Source organism: Haliaeetus albicilla, chromosome 11, assembly GCF_947461875.1.
Source record: "Haliaeetus albicilla chromosome 11, bHalAlb1.1, whole genome shotgun sequence".
In the NCBI taxonomy this organism is placed as follows: domain Eukaryota; kingdom Metazoa; phylum Chordata; class Aves; order Accipitriformes; family Accipitridae; genus Haliaeetus; species Haliaeetus albicilla.
In genome coordinates this window covers 43,084,495-43,098,448 of record NC_091493.1, presented here as the reverse complement: position 1 = coordinate 43,098,448, position 13,954 = coordinate 43,084,495, and the positions used below count along the sequence as shown (strand labels likewise).

Genomic DNA, 13,954 nt, shown 5'->3' with positions numbered 1-13,954 from the left:
CCCGTGTCGACACGAGGGTCCTCGTGCCCCCCCCAACACCGGACATGGTGGGGGGGGGTTCCTCATGCCCCCCACCCTGGACATGGGGGGGCCCCCCCCCCCTCGAGTGGGGGGATTTTGGGGGGGGGCCCAGCCGGAGCTGGGAGTCCAACAACCCCATTTTGGGGGGGGGGCCCCCACCAAAAGCCATCTGGGGGGGCCCCTGTGTCCTTGGCAGCAGCAAGCTGGGGTGGGGGGGGGGAGCTGACACCCCCCCCCCAAACTGAGGGGCCCCCCCAAAAAAATGGGGACCCCCCCCGGCCGACACTTTTGTTGCCAAAAAACCACCCCCCCCCCAAAAAAAAGAGACACATTTTCCTTGTAATATAGATGTAAATGGACCAGCCCCCTGGGGAAACTGAGGCACGGGGGCCCCCCCCCCCCCCAAAACTGCCCCCCTTCCCCCCCCCCGGGGGTCCCCCCATCCCGGCGGGGCCCCCCCCTGAAGCACAAGCGCCCCCCCCCAGCTTGGGGGGGCCTCGCCGCGCTGTACATAGGGATGGGGGGGACCCCCCCGGGAATGACCCCCAAAAATGGGGGGGGGGCAGGGGGGGTGAAGGGATGAGGACCCACCCCGCCCCCCCCTCCAGGGCTTGGGGACCCCCCCGGGGTCTGGGGACCCCCACTGAATTTGGGGACCTCCTTCTGTATTTAGGGGACCCCATATTTTGGGAACACCCCCCTGGGACCTGGGGACTCCCCCCAAGTTTTGGGGACCCCCCCAGGGTCTGGGGACACCCCCCCAGAATTTGGGGACCCCCCCGATATTTAGGGTCCCCATCTTTTGGGGTTCTTCCCATACTTTGGGGGGACCTCCCATATTTTGGGGACCCCCCAGGGTATCAGGGACCCCCCCAGGTTTTGGGGACCCCCTGACTTGGGGTGGGGGGGCACATGGGGGTCCAGCCCCTCTCCAGGTTTTGGGGTGCCCCTTCTTCCCCCCCACCTTAGCGGGGGGGCACCCCACAACCCACTTGGGGACCCCCAAATTTGGGGGGAGGGGGATTTTCCCCCCTCTCCCCCCCTTGGATTTGGGGTCCCCTCTCCCCACCCCCCCTGGGGTTTGGGGGGGCCCCTTCCCCCCCCCCCCCCCCCCCCAATTCTGCCAAACCAACTTTGGGTCGAGTGCGTCAAACCAACGAAACCGGATGAGGAACCAGAGGGGACACGGGGCCACCACAGGGCCACCACCAGGACAGCCAGGGCCACCACAGGAAGTGTCAGGGGACAGCCAGGGCCACCAAGGGGCCACCACAGGAAAAGCCAAGGGATGGCCAGGGCCACCGCGCAGGTGGCCAAAGCCATTGCCAGGACCAGCAAAGGGATGGCCAGGGCCACCGAGGCCATCTTGAGGACAAGAAGGGCCACTGCAGCGACGGCCACCACCAAGGCCACCGCTAAGACGTCCAGGGCCACCGCGGAGGTGGCCAAGGCCACTGCCACGACCACCAAAGGGAGGGCTGGGGCCACCATAGGGATGGCCACCGCCAGGGCCACCAAAGGGACCAGAGAACAGCCAGGGCCACCAAGAGCCTGGTCAGGGCCACCATGGGGACAGTCACGAGCACCGCCGGGACCACCGAGGTGACCACAGGGACAACGATGGTCACCGTGGGTGAGGGCCACCAAAGGGACCGGAAGACAGCCAGGGCCACCAAGGCCACTGAGGGGATTGGCCAGGGCCACCACGGGGACTGTCAAGGCCACCGGTGAGATGAGCAGGGCCAGCACAGGGACGGCCACCACCAGGGCCACCACGGGTGGTCATCGAGGGGATGGCCACTAGCAGGGGCACTGCCAGCAGGGACAGGGTGACCTCGGGGACGGTCATGGCTACCACGGGGTCAGGGCCACCATGGGGATGGTCAGGGCCACCAGGGTCAGGGCCACCATGGGGACTGTCATGGCCACCATGGGGACAGTCGCGGACGGGAACCAATAAAGGTGACACCAGTTCTTGGAGCGGGGTCGGAGCCACCTTCTCTGTCGGGGGGGGGGGGGAGGGACACGGGGGACGGGGGGGGGCACGGGGTGGTCAGAGGGTCCGGGGGGGACAGGGTGACCCTGGGGGGGGGACAGGGGTCCGGGGGGGGGCAGAGATGCCGCGGGGGGTTGCGAGGGATCCAGGGCGGCGCCTCCTGCCCCCCCACCCCATGCCGTGTCCTGACTCCGCCCTCAAGCCCCACCCAGGAGGCGCGGGCTCCTCCCCGTGGCCACGCCCCCCGGGGTGGTGGGGGTCCCTTCACCTTATAGGGGGGTGTCCTCCAACCGCGCGCCACGCCCCTTGGCCCCGCCGGGCGTTCCCAGGTACCCCACGCCACGCCCCCAGGTCACAGGCTCCGCCCCCGAGGTTATAAATCCCCTCGGCCCCGACCCCGCGGCCGCCGCTGCGATGGGACCCGCTCGGCTTCTCGGTGAGACCCGCACCGGCCCCGACACCCCCCACCGCCCCCCCCGGCCCCGACACCCCCCCCAAGACACCCCCAACCCCGGACACCCCCCTATCCCCGGTCCGGCCCCCCCCCCCCCCCCCCCGGGATAACGGTTTCTGCCGGGTCCCCCCGTGCCTCAGTTTCCCCACTGCGCTGGGCGGGCGGGGGTCGGACTCCTGCGACCCTCCTACCCTCCCCCCCTTGCCCCCCCCTTCCCCGGACGCCTGGGTGCTTTGCTGGAGGGGTGCCGAGCCCCCCACGCGTGGAGCGGGGGGGGGCGTGGGAGTTCGGCCGCCTGCGTCCCTTTCCCAGGGCTGGAAGGGGAAGTTTGGGCCCCCCCCCCTCCCCCCGGACGCCGGGGTTCCTCTTTGGCTCCACCCTTAGGTGTTTGGGGGGGTCCCCCCCCGGGGGGGGCGCAGGACGCCTGTGTCCCCTCGGGGGGGGCGGCCACACCCAGTAGCTCCCGCGCTCCCAGTGCCCGCGGGTTACTGGGAGTAGCGGGGCGGGGGGAGGCAGAACTTTGGGGGGTCCCTGAGGCCGCGCATACAGCCCCCCCGGGGGGGGATTTGGGGTGTTCGGACTCCTGGGTGCCCCCCCCGGTGCCCCCTCCCTCCCCCCCCCGCGTCCTCGCGTGGGTTGGGGCAGAAGCGGGTGCGGGGGGGGCACCCATGGGTGCCTGGTGACGTCTGCTTGTTGTCACGACACGCGGGGGGGGGGTGACGGACACACCCTGGGGGGGGACACTGTCACCCAGTTTTGGGGGGGGGGCCCTATATGTTTTGGGGCCCCCCCAATGTGTTTCAGGGCCCTTAGTGCCGGGGGGGGGGGCGTTTCCCAGTGCCCCCCCCCCCGGTGTCTCCCAGTTTAGGCTGGGGGCTGAGGGGGACGGAAGGGCCCGTGGGAGGGGTCCCAAGTGCCCCCCCCTCAAAATTTAACCCTCCCTTTGCCGCAGGGTTGTGCCTGGCGCTGAGCGCCCTGTCCCGGGCTGCCCATGAGAGTGAGTGGGGGGGGGCGATTGGGGGGTGTTTTGGGGGGACTGGGGGGTATTTGGGGGGCTATGGGGGCGATTGGGGGGGCTGGGGGCTTATGGGGGGGTGTCTGGGGGGGCTGGGGGATGCTTGAGGGCTGGGGGGTGTTTGGGGGCTATGGGGGTGTTTGGACGGCTGGGGGGTATTTGTGGGGTTCTTGGGGGTCTATGGGGGGAGTTTGGGGGGTGGGGGGTCTTGGGGGGGCTGTGAGGGTCTTGGGGGGCTATTGGGAGTGTCTGGATGTAGATTGGGGTGGGGAGTATTTGGGGGGGTCTGGGGGCTCAGTGGGGCTATTGGGGGGGCTGGGGGGGACTTGGGCTGGTTATTGGGGTGCTATGGGCAGAGGGAGGATTTGGGGAGCTGGGGGGCTCTGTGGGGGCTGTTGAGGAGCCAGAGGTGCTCCCCAGACTGGGGGGGGGGGATTAGAGGGGTTGTGGGGGGGTCTTCAGGCTTGGCCATGTCCCCCCCCCCAGATTTGACAATCTGCGACGCCTGCCCCTGGGCCTTTTGCCTCAACGAGACCCACTGCGGGTGTAAATCCGGGTACCGGCCCCCCGCCTGGCCCCGCGACAACTTCGATAGCTGCGACGGTGAGGGGGGGGCCCGGGGGGGCCAGAGAGAAAACATGGGATACACACACACAGACACACATATTGGACAGTGAGGTTGTGCAGGAAGGCTGGAGAATGGAGCCCCTGGGGGATCGGGGGGGGACGGACACCCACCAGGCTGTGGGGTAGGGGTTGGGGGGGGCCCAGGGTTTGGGGGGGTCATATGTGACCTCCCCCCCCCCCCCCCCGGTGCAGATATCAACGAGTGCCTGGAGCTGCCCCAGCCCTGCGGCCCCCACGAGAGCTGCAGGAATTTCCCGGGGACGTACAACTGCAGCTGCGACCCGGGGTACCGACCTGCCCCCCCCACGGGGGACCCCCCCACGACCACCCCCCCGGACACCCCCCTGAGGCCCGCCTCGCACAACTGCGTCGGTAAGGAACCCCAACCCCCCCCCCCGACTCCCCCCAGGACCCCTGAACCCCTTCCCCACCCTTGCACACCCCCCTCGACCACCCCCCACCCAAGGACCCCCCCCCAAAAACCTTCCTGGGGATCCTCCCCCCCACCCAGGGACCCCAAAATCCCCCTGCAAAACCCCCCTAGTGCTTCTAATGCCCCCCCCATGACATGGGGGGGGTCCCCCAAATGCCTGGGTCTTTTTTGGGGGAGGGGGCAGGTGCTGGGATCCCCATGTCGGGGGGGGGGTCCCTGCAAGGGGGGGGGGCTTCCTGGGTGCTGGGGTCTCCTATGGGGTGGGGGTCCCCCCCACTGATGGTGCCCCCCCCGCAGACATCGATGAGTGCGCGGAGGTGGGGCAGGAGCGCTGCGGGGGGGGGAAAATCTGTTTCAACACCCCCGGGAGCTTCGAGTGTCACTGCCCCCCCGGCTACAGGGACACCCGCGACGGCAACTGCAGCGGTGAGTGACCCCCCCAAACCTCCCCCCCTGGACCCCTAAATCCCCCCTGGGGGGGCCCCATAGGACCCCCAAACTCCCCCCCGGGGGGCTCCCCAACCTCCTGAGACCCCCAAATCCCCCCCCACCGCCGGGGGTCCTCCCCATTGCCCCCAAACCTCCCAGGAACCCCAGATCATTTGTGGTAACCCCCCCCAGGACCCCCCAAACCCCCCTGGGACCCCCTTGGGACCCCCCAACCCCCCCGGGGCCCCCCCAAACCTCCCCAAGACCCCCCAAAACATCCTAAGACCCCCCAAACCTGTCTTTGGGGTCCCCCCGGACCCCCAAAATACCCTGAAGTGCCCCCTCCGTGGCCCCTAACCCCCCCCAGCACCGCCAAACCCCCCCACCCCCCCCCAGGCCAACAGGGTCCCCCCAAACCCCCCTGCACCCCTCCAAATCTCTAATCCTATAAGTTATGGGGTGCCCCCCCTCCCCGTGCCCCCCCCGCGTTGCCATGGCAGGAGGAAGTGTGTGGGGGGGGAAGTGCCAGCCCCACCCATTTCCTCCTGTTGTGGCTGCCCCCCCCGCGGGCACACACTTGTGTGCCGCCCCCCCTTTTGCACGAGGACAAGGTCCTTGCACACGCGCGTGCAAGGTTCTTGCATGGGGGTGGGGGGGCTGATGCTTTTCCCTGCTCCCCCCCTCCCCAGCTGTGACGGTGCCCCCCCCGCTCTGCTCTGATGACCAGGTAAGGGGGGGGACTCCCCCAAATCTAGGGGGGTCCCCAAGTTCTGGGGGGGTCATTGGGGACATGGGGGGGGCAGAGGTCACTTTGGGGGTCCCCGAATCTTGAGGGGGGGTGTCACCTCATGGGGGCTGGCAACTTGAGGGGGGTCCCCAAGTCCTGGGGGGGGTGTCACCTCATGGGGCGGTTTTTGGGGACATAAAGGGGGGGTATGAGTCACATTGGGGGTCCCCAATTCTGAGGGGGTCCTTGGGGATATGGGGGGGGTCATGGGTCACTTTGGGGGTCCCCAAGTCCTGGGGGGGGGGCTTTGGGGACATGGAGGGGGGGAACATGTTCCTCCAGGAGGGTCCCCAGGATGGATATTGGGGGGGCCGGTCCCATCCTGGTGCCCCCCTCCCCCAGAGCGACTGTGGGCTGGCGGAGGCCCTCACCCACCTCCGCGGGCTGCTGCGGGGAGGGGGCGACCCCCACCACATCCTGCAGGTTTGAGGGGGGGGGGCTTTGGGGGTCACTGGGAGGATTGGGGGGGTCCCAAAGGCCATGGGAGGTTGGGGGGGGTCTCAGGGAGATTTTGGGGGGTCCTGGGACCATGGGGGGGTTGGGGGAGCTTGGGGGGGCTCCCATAGGGGTCCCAGAGATTCGAGGGGGGGGGAAATCAAGAGGGCTCTTGGGGACATTTAGGGGGTCCCAAGGAGGTTTAGGGGGTCCTGGGGGGGGTGGGGGGGCATTTAGAGGGTCTCAGGGAGGTTTTGGGGGGGTCCTGGGACCATGGGGGGGTCGGAAGGGGGGGTCCCATGGGGGTCCCTGGGTGGGGCATTTAAGGGGTGTCAGGGAGCTTTGGGGAGGGGTGTCCCAGAGATTTGGGGTGGGGGAGCCTGGGGGGCTTGAGGAGGCGTTTAGGGGGTCCCAGGAAGGTTGGGGGGGTCCCAGAGGTTGGACGGTTGGGGTGCTGGGGTTGACCCTCTCCCCATTTGCACCCCCCCCCAGGAGCTGTTGGCCATCCTGGACGGGGCATTTGAGGGCGAGGTGGGGGCTGTCACCAAGCGTCACCACTGGGCCACCATGCTGCTGGAGGCCACCGAGGGGCTGGTGAGGGAGGTGGGGGCCCTCCTGCCCCCCCCCACCATCACCGCCATCACCGCCAATGCCACAGGTACCCCCCCCCCCCCCCGGTCACTCCATGTCCCCAACCCCAGGGGTGACACTGTCCCCATCCCCGGGGGTGTTGGTGTCCCCATCCCTGGGGGTGTCCCTGTATGGGGGGGGGGGTGACACCCTCCTGTGTCCCCCCCCATCCCAGAGCTGCGCCTGGCTGTGCACCAGGGTCCCCCCCCCGGCCCCGTCCACCTGCAGGTCCCCAGGGTGCAGCTGGACGTCCCCGAGGAGGTGGCCTGGGACAGTGACACTGGTATGGGGGGGTCACTGGGGGGGGGGGTCCATAGGGGCTGGGGGGGGGACCTGGGAGTCACCGAGGGGGACTGGGGGGGCTCCCATGGGTGCAGGTGGGGTCCCTGGTGGTCACTCAAGGGGTCTGGGGGGGTCACTGGGGGGGGTCCTGGGGTCACTGGGGGGGTTCTATGGGGGCTGGGGGGGTCCTGGAAGTCACGGGGGGGCTCCCATGGGTGCAAGTGGGGTCCCTGGAGGTCACTGAAGGGGTCTGGGGGGGGTCTTATGGGTGCTGGGGGGGTCATTGGGAGGGTCCTGGGGTCACTGGGGGGGTTCCATGGGGGCTGGGGGGGTCCTGGGAGTCACCAAGGGGGACTGGGGGGGCTCCCATGGGTGCAAGTGGGGTCCTTGGGGGTCACTGCAGGGGTCTGGGGGGTCTTATAAGTGCTTGGGGGGTCCTGGGGGGTCTTTAGTGGTCACTGGGGGGGGGGGGGGTCCAATGGGTCTTAGGAGGGTCCTGGGGGTCCCCAAGGAGACTGGGGGGGGTCTTGGGTGTCCCATGATTTCTTGGGGGGTGGGGGTCCTGGGGTCACTGAGGGAGCCTGAGGGTCAGTAGGGTGTCTGGGGGGGTCTGGGGTTTACTGGGGGGTGCTGGGCGATGCTGGGGGATCACTGGGAGGGATCAGGGGTGCTGGGGTCTGGGTGCCAGCGCATGTGTGTCCCCCCCCCTCCCAGGCCGGGCACTGGTGGCCCTGCTGTCCCAGCAGGGGCTGGCCCAGGTACTGGAGGGGGCTCCGAAGGTGCAGTGGGAGGGTTGGGGGGACCTGCCCCCCCCCCCGGAGGGGGCTCGCCCCTCCTATCGCCTCCTGTCCCCCGTGGCCACCGCCTTTGTCACCCGGCCCCGGCCCCCCAGCACCTCTGAGGTCACCCTGCGCTTCCAGCACCACCCCCCGGTGAGTGAGGGGGGGTCCAGACACCCCCAAAAGGGTAACTGGAGGGGTGGGGACCCCCAAAGGGGAGGAGGACCCCCAAAAAGGGTTTGGGACATGGGGGGAGGAGGTTGGGGACCCCCAAGGGGGATGGGGACACTTGGGGGGACATTGACCCCCAAAGACGACCTGCCCCCCCCAGAGCAATGGAGGGACCCCCCCCCAGGGTGTCGGGACCCACCAGGGTGTTAGGACCCCCCCCAGATGGATGGGGAGCCCCAAAGAGGGTGCTGGGGACCCCCCAGAGCTTTGGGGAGCCCTGGGGGGGGGGCTGACACAGGGCCCCCCCCCATGCTCCCCCTGACCCCCCTCTGCCCCCCCGGACCCCCAGCCACGGGGCCAGGTGCTCTGCGCCTTCTGGGACCCCCAGGAGAAGGTCTGGGCCACCGCGGGGTGTCGTGAGGTGACCCCCCAGCCCGGGACCCCCCCGGGCCCCCCCGGCACCACCTGCGCCTGCAACCACCTCACCAGCTTCGCCGTTCTCATGGCCTTCCACGAGCTTGAGGTACGGCCCCCCCAAACCACCCCCCCGGGACCCTCCAAACCCCCTGGGGACCCCCAAAGCCCCTCAGGGACCCCCCAGCCTCTTCTGGGACCTCCACACCCCCCTGGGACCCTTGTGGGACCCCCCCCCACCTACCCCCAAACCCTTCCAGGGACTCTCCAAATCCTTCACACCCCCCCCCCCCCCAAACACTCCCAGAGATTTGGAGGAGCCCCCAGCCCCCCCTTCAGGGACCCCCAAAACCTCCTGAGACCCCAAATTCCCACTCCAGAACCCTCCTGGGGACCCCCAGGACCCCTCCAGAGCCCCCAAACTCCTTCCTGGGACCCCCAAACCCACCCCCGTGAGCCCCTCCTGGGGTCCCCTCATCTCTTGGGCCCCCCCACAAGCCCCCCAGGGACTCCATGGGACCCCCAGTGTCCTCCCCCAGAACACCCTAGGGCTCCCCTGGGACCCCCAAACCCACCCTCAGGACCCTGTCTAAGACCCTCCTGCCCCCCCGCCTTGGGCCACCCCGTCCCCTTTTGCACACCCACCCACCCTCCCGGGACCCCCAGGACTGCCCCAAGACCCCCAACACCCCCCCAGGATGCCCCTGGAGCCCCAGAACCCCCCAGGACTCTACTGAGACCCCCCCAATCCCTCCAGTATGCCCCCAGGCCACTCCCCAGCCTCCCCCCAGGCACCTGGGACACCCCATCCCTATAGGGAAACTGAGGCACGGGTGGGCTCGGGGTGCACCCATCCCCGTGCCATCAGCGGTGCTGGGGGGGGGTCTGACATATCCTGCGCCCCCCCAGGATGACTGGGTGCTGGACCTGGTGACAAAAGTGGGGCTGGGGGTGTCAGTGGTGTCGCTGGTGGTGGCGGCCGCCACCTTCCTCTTGTGCCGGGCGCTGAAGGGGCTTCGCACGACGCTGCACTTGCACCTCAGCCTCAGCCTGCTGCTGGCCCACGCCACCTTCCTGCTGGGCATCGATCGCACCCAGAACTCGGTGAGGGGCAAGGGGGGGGCTGGGGGGGGGTTGGCGGGGAAGGGGGGGGGCTGGGGTGGGACACGGGGGGCCTTGCACGTGGCTGGCAGCGAGCGGGAGGGCAGTGGGTGCACTTGTGCAAGAGCGTGCAAGGGCGTGGGGGGGCCTTGCACGTGGCTGGTGGTGAGTGGGAGGGTGGTGGGTGCACTCGTGCAAGAGCGTGCAAGGGCATGGGGGGGTCTTGCACGTGGCTGGCAGCAAGCAGGAAAGCAGTAGGTGCACTTGTGCAAGAGTGTGCGAGGGGCAGGGGGGGCCTTGCACGTGGCCGGTGAATGGGAGGGTGGTGGGTGCACTCGTGCAAGAGCGTGTGAGGGCTAGTGGATGCGGGGGGGGCCTTGCACGTGGCTGGCGGTGAGCTGGAGGGCACCGAGCGCACTCGTGCAAGGGCGTGAGAGGCCCAGCAGCTCCTTCCACGAGCGCGCGCTGGGTGTAACACCAGCAGGGAAGCGCTACCGCTTGTGCACGGGGGTGCGAGGTCCTGCGCACGCCCCTCGTGCGAGCCCCCCCCTTTCGTGCGCGCCCCCGTGCAGACGGTGTGCGCGGTGGTGGCGGGGGTCTTGCACTTCTCCTTCCTGGCGGCGTTCTGCTGGATGTGCCTGGAGGGGCTGCACCTCTACGTGCTCCTCGTGCGAGTCTTCATGCCCTCGTGGCTACGCGTGCGACACCTTCTCCTGGCCGGCTACGGGCTGCCCGCCCTCCTGGTCACCGTCGCCGCCGCCGCCTTCCCCGGGGGCTACGGGACCCCCCGCTAGTGAGTACACGAGGCCCTCGTGCAAAGGCTCTGGCACTGGGAAAGGGGGATGTGTGTGTGGGGGGGGGGTGCACGCTCCTGGTGCAAAATGTCTCTTGTGCAAGAGGGGTCTTGGGGGAGGGGCCTCGTGCGAGAGCCCTCGTGCAAGGGGCCTGTCCTCGTGCGGGAGCCCTCCCCCCCGCAGCCCGCGTGCTGCCCTCTTTCTCCCAGTACGGGCCAGTTCCCCCCTGCCCAGTGCTCCCAGTCCCTCCCAGTTCCCCCCCTGGTGCTCCTATTTCCCTTCCCTCTCCCTCCCAGTTCCCGTCCCAGTCCCTCCTAGCACTCCCAGTCCCTCCCAGTTCCCCCCCCCAGTGCTCCCAGTCCCTCCCAGTGCTCCCAGTTCCCCCCCTGCCCCCAGCTGCTGGCTCTCCCTGGAGCAAGGTTTCCGCTGGAGCTTCCAGGCGCCCGTCTGCCTCGTCATCGCGGTGAGCCCCCCGTCACCCCACTGTCGCCCCCTTCTCCGATGTCCCCCCGTGTCCCTTGTGCCACCCACATCCCCTGATGTCTGTGTGTCGTGTCCCCCCCCCCCGGTGCCACTGAGCCCCGTGTCCCCTGGTGTCACTCCCGTGTCACACCATGTCCCCCCGTGTCACCCCTGCGTCCCCGTGTCCCCTCACGTCCCCCCGTCACCTCCACGTCTCTGTCCCGTGTGTCCCTGTGTCACCCCTACGTCCCCTGTGTGTCCCTTTGCCCCCCCATGTCCCTCCATCCTCCCGTCCCCCCGTCCCCCCCCAAGGTCCCCGTGTCACTCCGTGTGTCCCCCACGTCCCCCCATCCCCCTGTGTGTCCCCCCATCCCCATGTCACCCTGTCCTGTGTCCTCATGTCGTCCCCCCCAGGGTCCCCTGTGCCCCCGTGTCCCCCCGTCCCTGTGTCCCCCCCAGTCCCCCCATCCCCATGTCCCCCCCATGTCCCCCCGTGTCCCGCCCCCCCCACGTGTCACCGTGTCCCCGTCCCCAGCTGAACGCCGTCATCCTGGTCGTCACCGTCTGGAAGCTGGTGCAGAAATTCAACGACGTCAACCCCGACATGGGGCACCTGCGCAAGATGAGGTGGGGGACGGGGGGGGGACACGGGGGGGACACGGGAGACACTGGGACCACGGGGGGAGCGGACACAGAGGGGATGGGGACGGGGGCATGATGGGTTTCCTCGTGCAAGCTGGAGGGCCCTTGTGCAAAGGCCTCGTGCGGGGGGGCCTCTCGTGCGCCGGCGCCCTCCTTGTACAAGGGGGGGGGGCCCTCCAGCCCCGCCCCGGCGGGTGCTCGTGCGAGGGTCCTCGTGCGAAGATGCTCGTGCGAAGACCCTCGTGCGAGGCACCAGCGCACGTGGGGTTTTTTTGGGGGGGGGTGTCCTGCAGGGTGCTGGCGGCCACGGCGGCGGGGCAGCTCTGCCTGCTGGGGACGGGCTGGGCGCTGGGGCTGGGGCTGGGGGGGGGGCTGCCCCAGCCGGGGGGGGCCTTCTCGCCCCTCCCCCTCCTCTTCTTCGTCCTCAACGCGGCCCAGGGGCTCTTCATCCTCCTCTGCCACTGCCTCGCGCACCCCCAGGTCGGCACCCCAAACCCCCCCGGTGTCCCCCAGTGCCCCCCCATCCCCCACACTGCCCGCCCATCCCCCACACTGTCCCCAGTCCCACCCAGGACCCCCAAATCCCCCCCCAGCACCCCAAAACACCCCCTGGGGTGTCATGTGTCCCCCCCAGTGTCCCCAAATCCCCCCCAGATCCCCCACACTCTCCCCAGTCCCACCCAGGACCCCCAAATCCCCCCCCCAGCACCCCAAAACACCCCCTGGGGTGTCATGTCCCCCCCACCAGTGTCCCCAAATCCCCCCCCCACTGTCCCCAGTCCCACCCAGGACCCCCAAATCCCCCCCCAGCACCCCAAAACACCCCTTGGGGTGTCGTGTCCCCCCGCCAGTGTCCCCCGATCCCTCACACTCTCCCCAGTCCCACCCAGGACCCCCCCCAGCACCCCAAAACACTCCCTGGGGTCCCCAACCCCCCCCAGCACCCCCCAATCCCCCCACTGCCCCCAACCCCCCCCCCAGCAGGGTTGTGAGGCCACCCTCGCGCAATGGGGTCCTTGTGCAAGGGACCCCTTGTGTGAGGAGGGGGGTCCCTCGTGCAAGGCCCCCCCTGTGCAAGCCATCCCCGTGCGCAGGTGCGTGACGCCTACCGGGCCTGTTTCTGCCCCAGCGCCAAGCGCTACTCTGAGTTCACCAGTGCCACCAGTAACACCAGTAACACAAGGGTGAGCCCCCAAACCCAGATACCTGGGTTCCCCCCACCCCTGGGGGGGGTTGCAGGTGGGGGGGGTCCAGGCCCTGGACCCCCAGGTTCCCCCCCCCCAACCCCGTGCTCTGCCCGCAGCTCTCCCGCCAGCAGATGTACATGTAGTCGTGTAAAGTCCTCGCACGAGGATTGGGGGGGGCACCCCCAGATACCCCCCCCGGCTCCCTGCAGTGTGTTCACCTGCTTCAGCTGCCCCCCCTACCCACGGGTGCCCCGGGGGGGGCTTTTACTTGTGTGATTATTAAAGGTGTTTATATGGGACCCAGGCGTCTGGGGGGGTCACACCGACGTGCAAGGTGTTGCACAAGGGCTGGGATGTCGTACAAGGTGTGGGGGGGGGTGGAGCAACCACCAAACCACTGTTTTTTCAGGTTTTTATCTCAAAAATAGACTATTATAGAAATTCTCCCCCCCTCCTGCCTGCCCCCTCAACCCGGTGGGGGGGTAGCACCGTCCAGGCAGCGTGCGAGTCCTCTCGTGCGAGACACCCCCCAGCCTCCTGCAAGGCTGTGATGCGAGACCCCCCCCCCCCTCGTGTGAGCTGCCCTCATGCAAGCTGGTGGTGCGAGTCCCTTGCACGAGGCCCGGGGGGGGTGTGCACACGCGGGGGGGGGCCACAAGGTGCGCGAGACGCCCTCGTGTAAGGCAGCGGTGCCCCCCCCAACCTCGTGCGAGCCCTTCGTGCGAGCCACCCTCGTGCGAGGCATCGGCGTGAGTCCCTCGTGCGAGGGCCCCTCATGCGTGCGCACCAGGGAGGGGGGGTCAGATGAGGCGTTCCTCGGGGGGGAGGCGCAGGGGGGCCGGGGGGGGGGCGCGGGCCCCCGCCTGCTCCTCCCGGCTGGGCCGGTACGAGCCCTCCGTGCGACGTTTCTCCCGCAGGCGCAGGGCGAGGAAGAGCAGGAGCCCCACGAGGCCGAAGGCCCCCAGCCCCCCCAGCACCACCGTCAGCGCCACCTCCCCCGCCACCTGGGGGGGGGACACACACAAGGGTCGGGGGGGCACACGGGGAGGCCCTGGAACCCCCTAAAGCTCATGGGGAGAGCTACTGCCCCCCAACCCCCAAAGCCCCCAGGGACACCTTGCCCCCACCCCTGGGGACCCCCCCCAAACTTCCCAGGGACACCCTGGGGAGCCTCCCTACCCCAAATCCAGTGGGGACACCCTGGGGACCCCCCCCAAAACCCTGAGGGACCCCCACAGGGACACCCTGAGGACCTGGACAGCCCCTGAGGACCCTCCCACAACCCCCAGGGACAG

General features: G+C 69.3%; 1 protein-coding gene across 1 annotated transcript; it reads left to right on the top strand.

Annotated features, from left to right (window-relative positions):
- The first annotated feature begins 1,587 nt into the window (after positions 1-1,587).
- On the top strand, positions 1,588-12,958 carry ADGRE5 (adhesion G protein-coupled receptor E5). The gene is made up of 19 exons (XM_069795719.1): positions 1,588-1,748; positions 2,293-2,453; positions 3,424-3,468; positions 3,973-4,089; positions 4,306-4,485; positions 4,844-4,972; positions 5,665-5,702; positions 6,105-6,185; positions 6,690-6,855; positions 7,003-7,110; positions 7,824-8,041; positions 8,391-8,582; positions 9,383-9,577; positions 10,147-10,367; positions 10,765-10,831; positions 11,366-11,457; positions 11,766-11,952; positions 12,567-12,656; positions 12,776-12,958. The coding sequence occupies exons 1-19, from the start codon at positions 1,588-1,590 to the stop codon at positions 12,800-12,802; spliced, it is 2,475 nt and encodes an 824-aa protein (XP_069651820.1). The 3' UTR covers positions 12,803-12,958.
- The last annotated feature ends 996 nt before the right edge of the window (positions 12,959-13,954 follow it).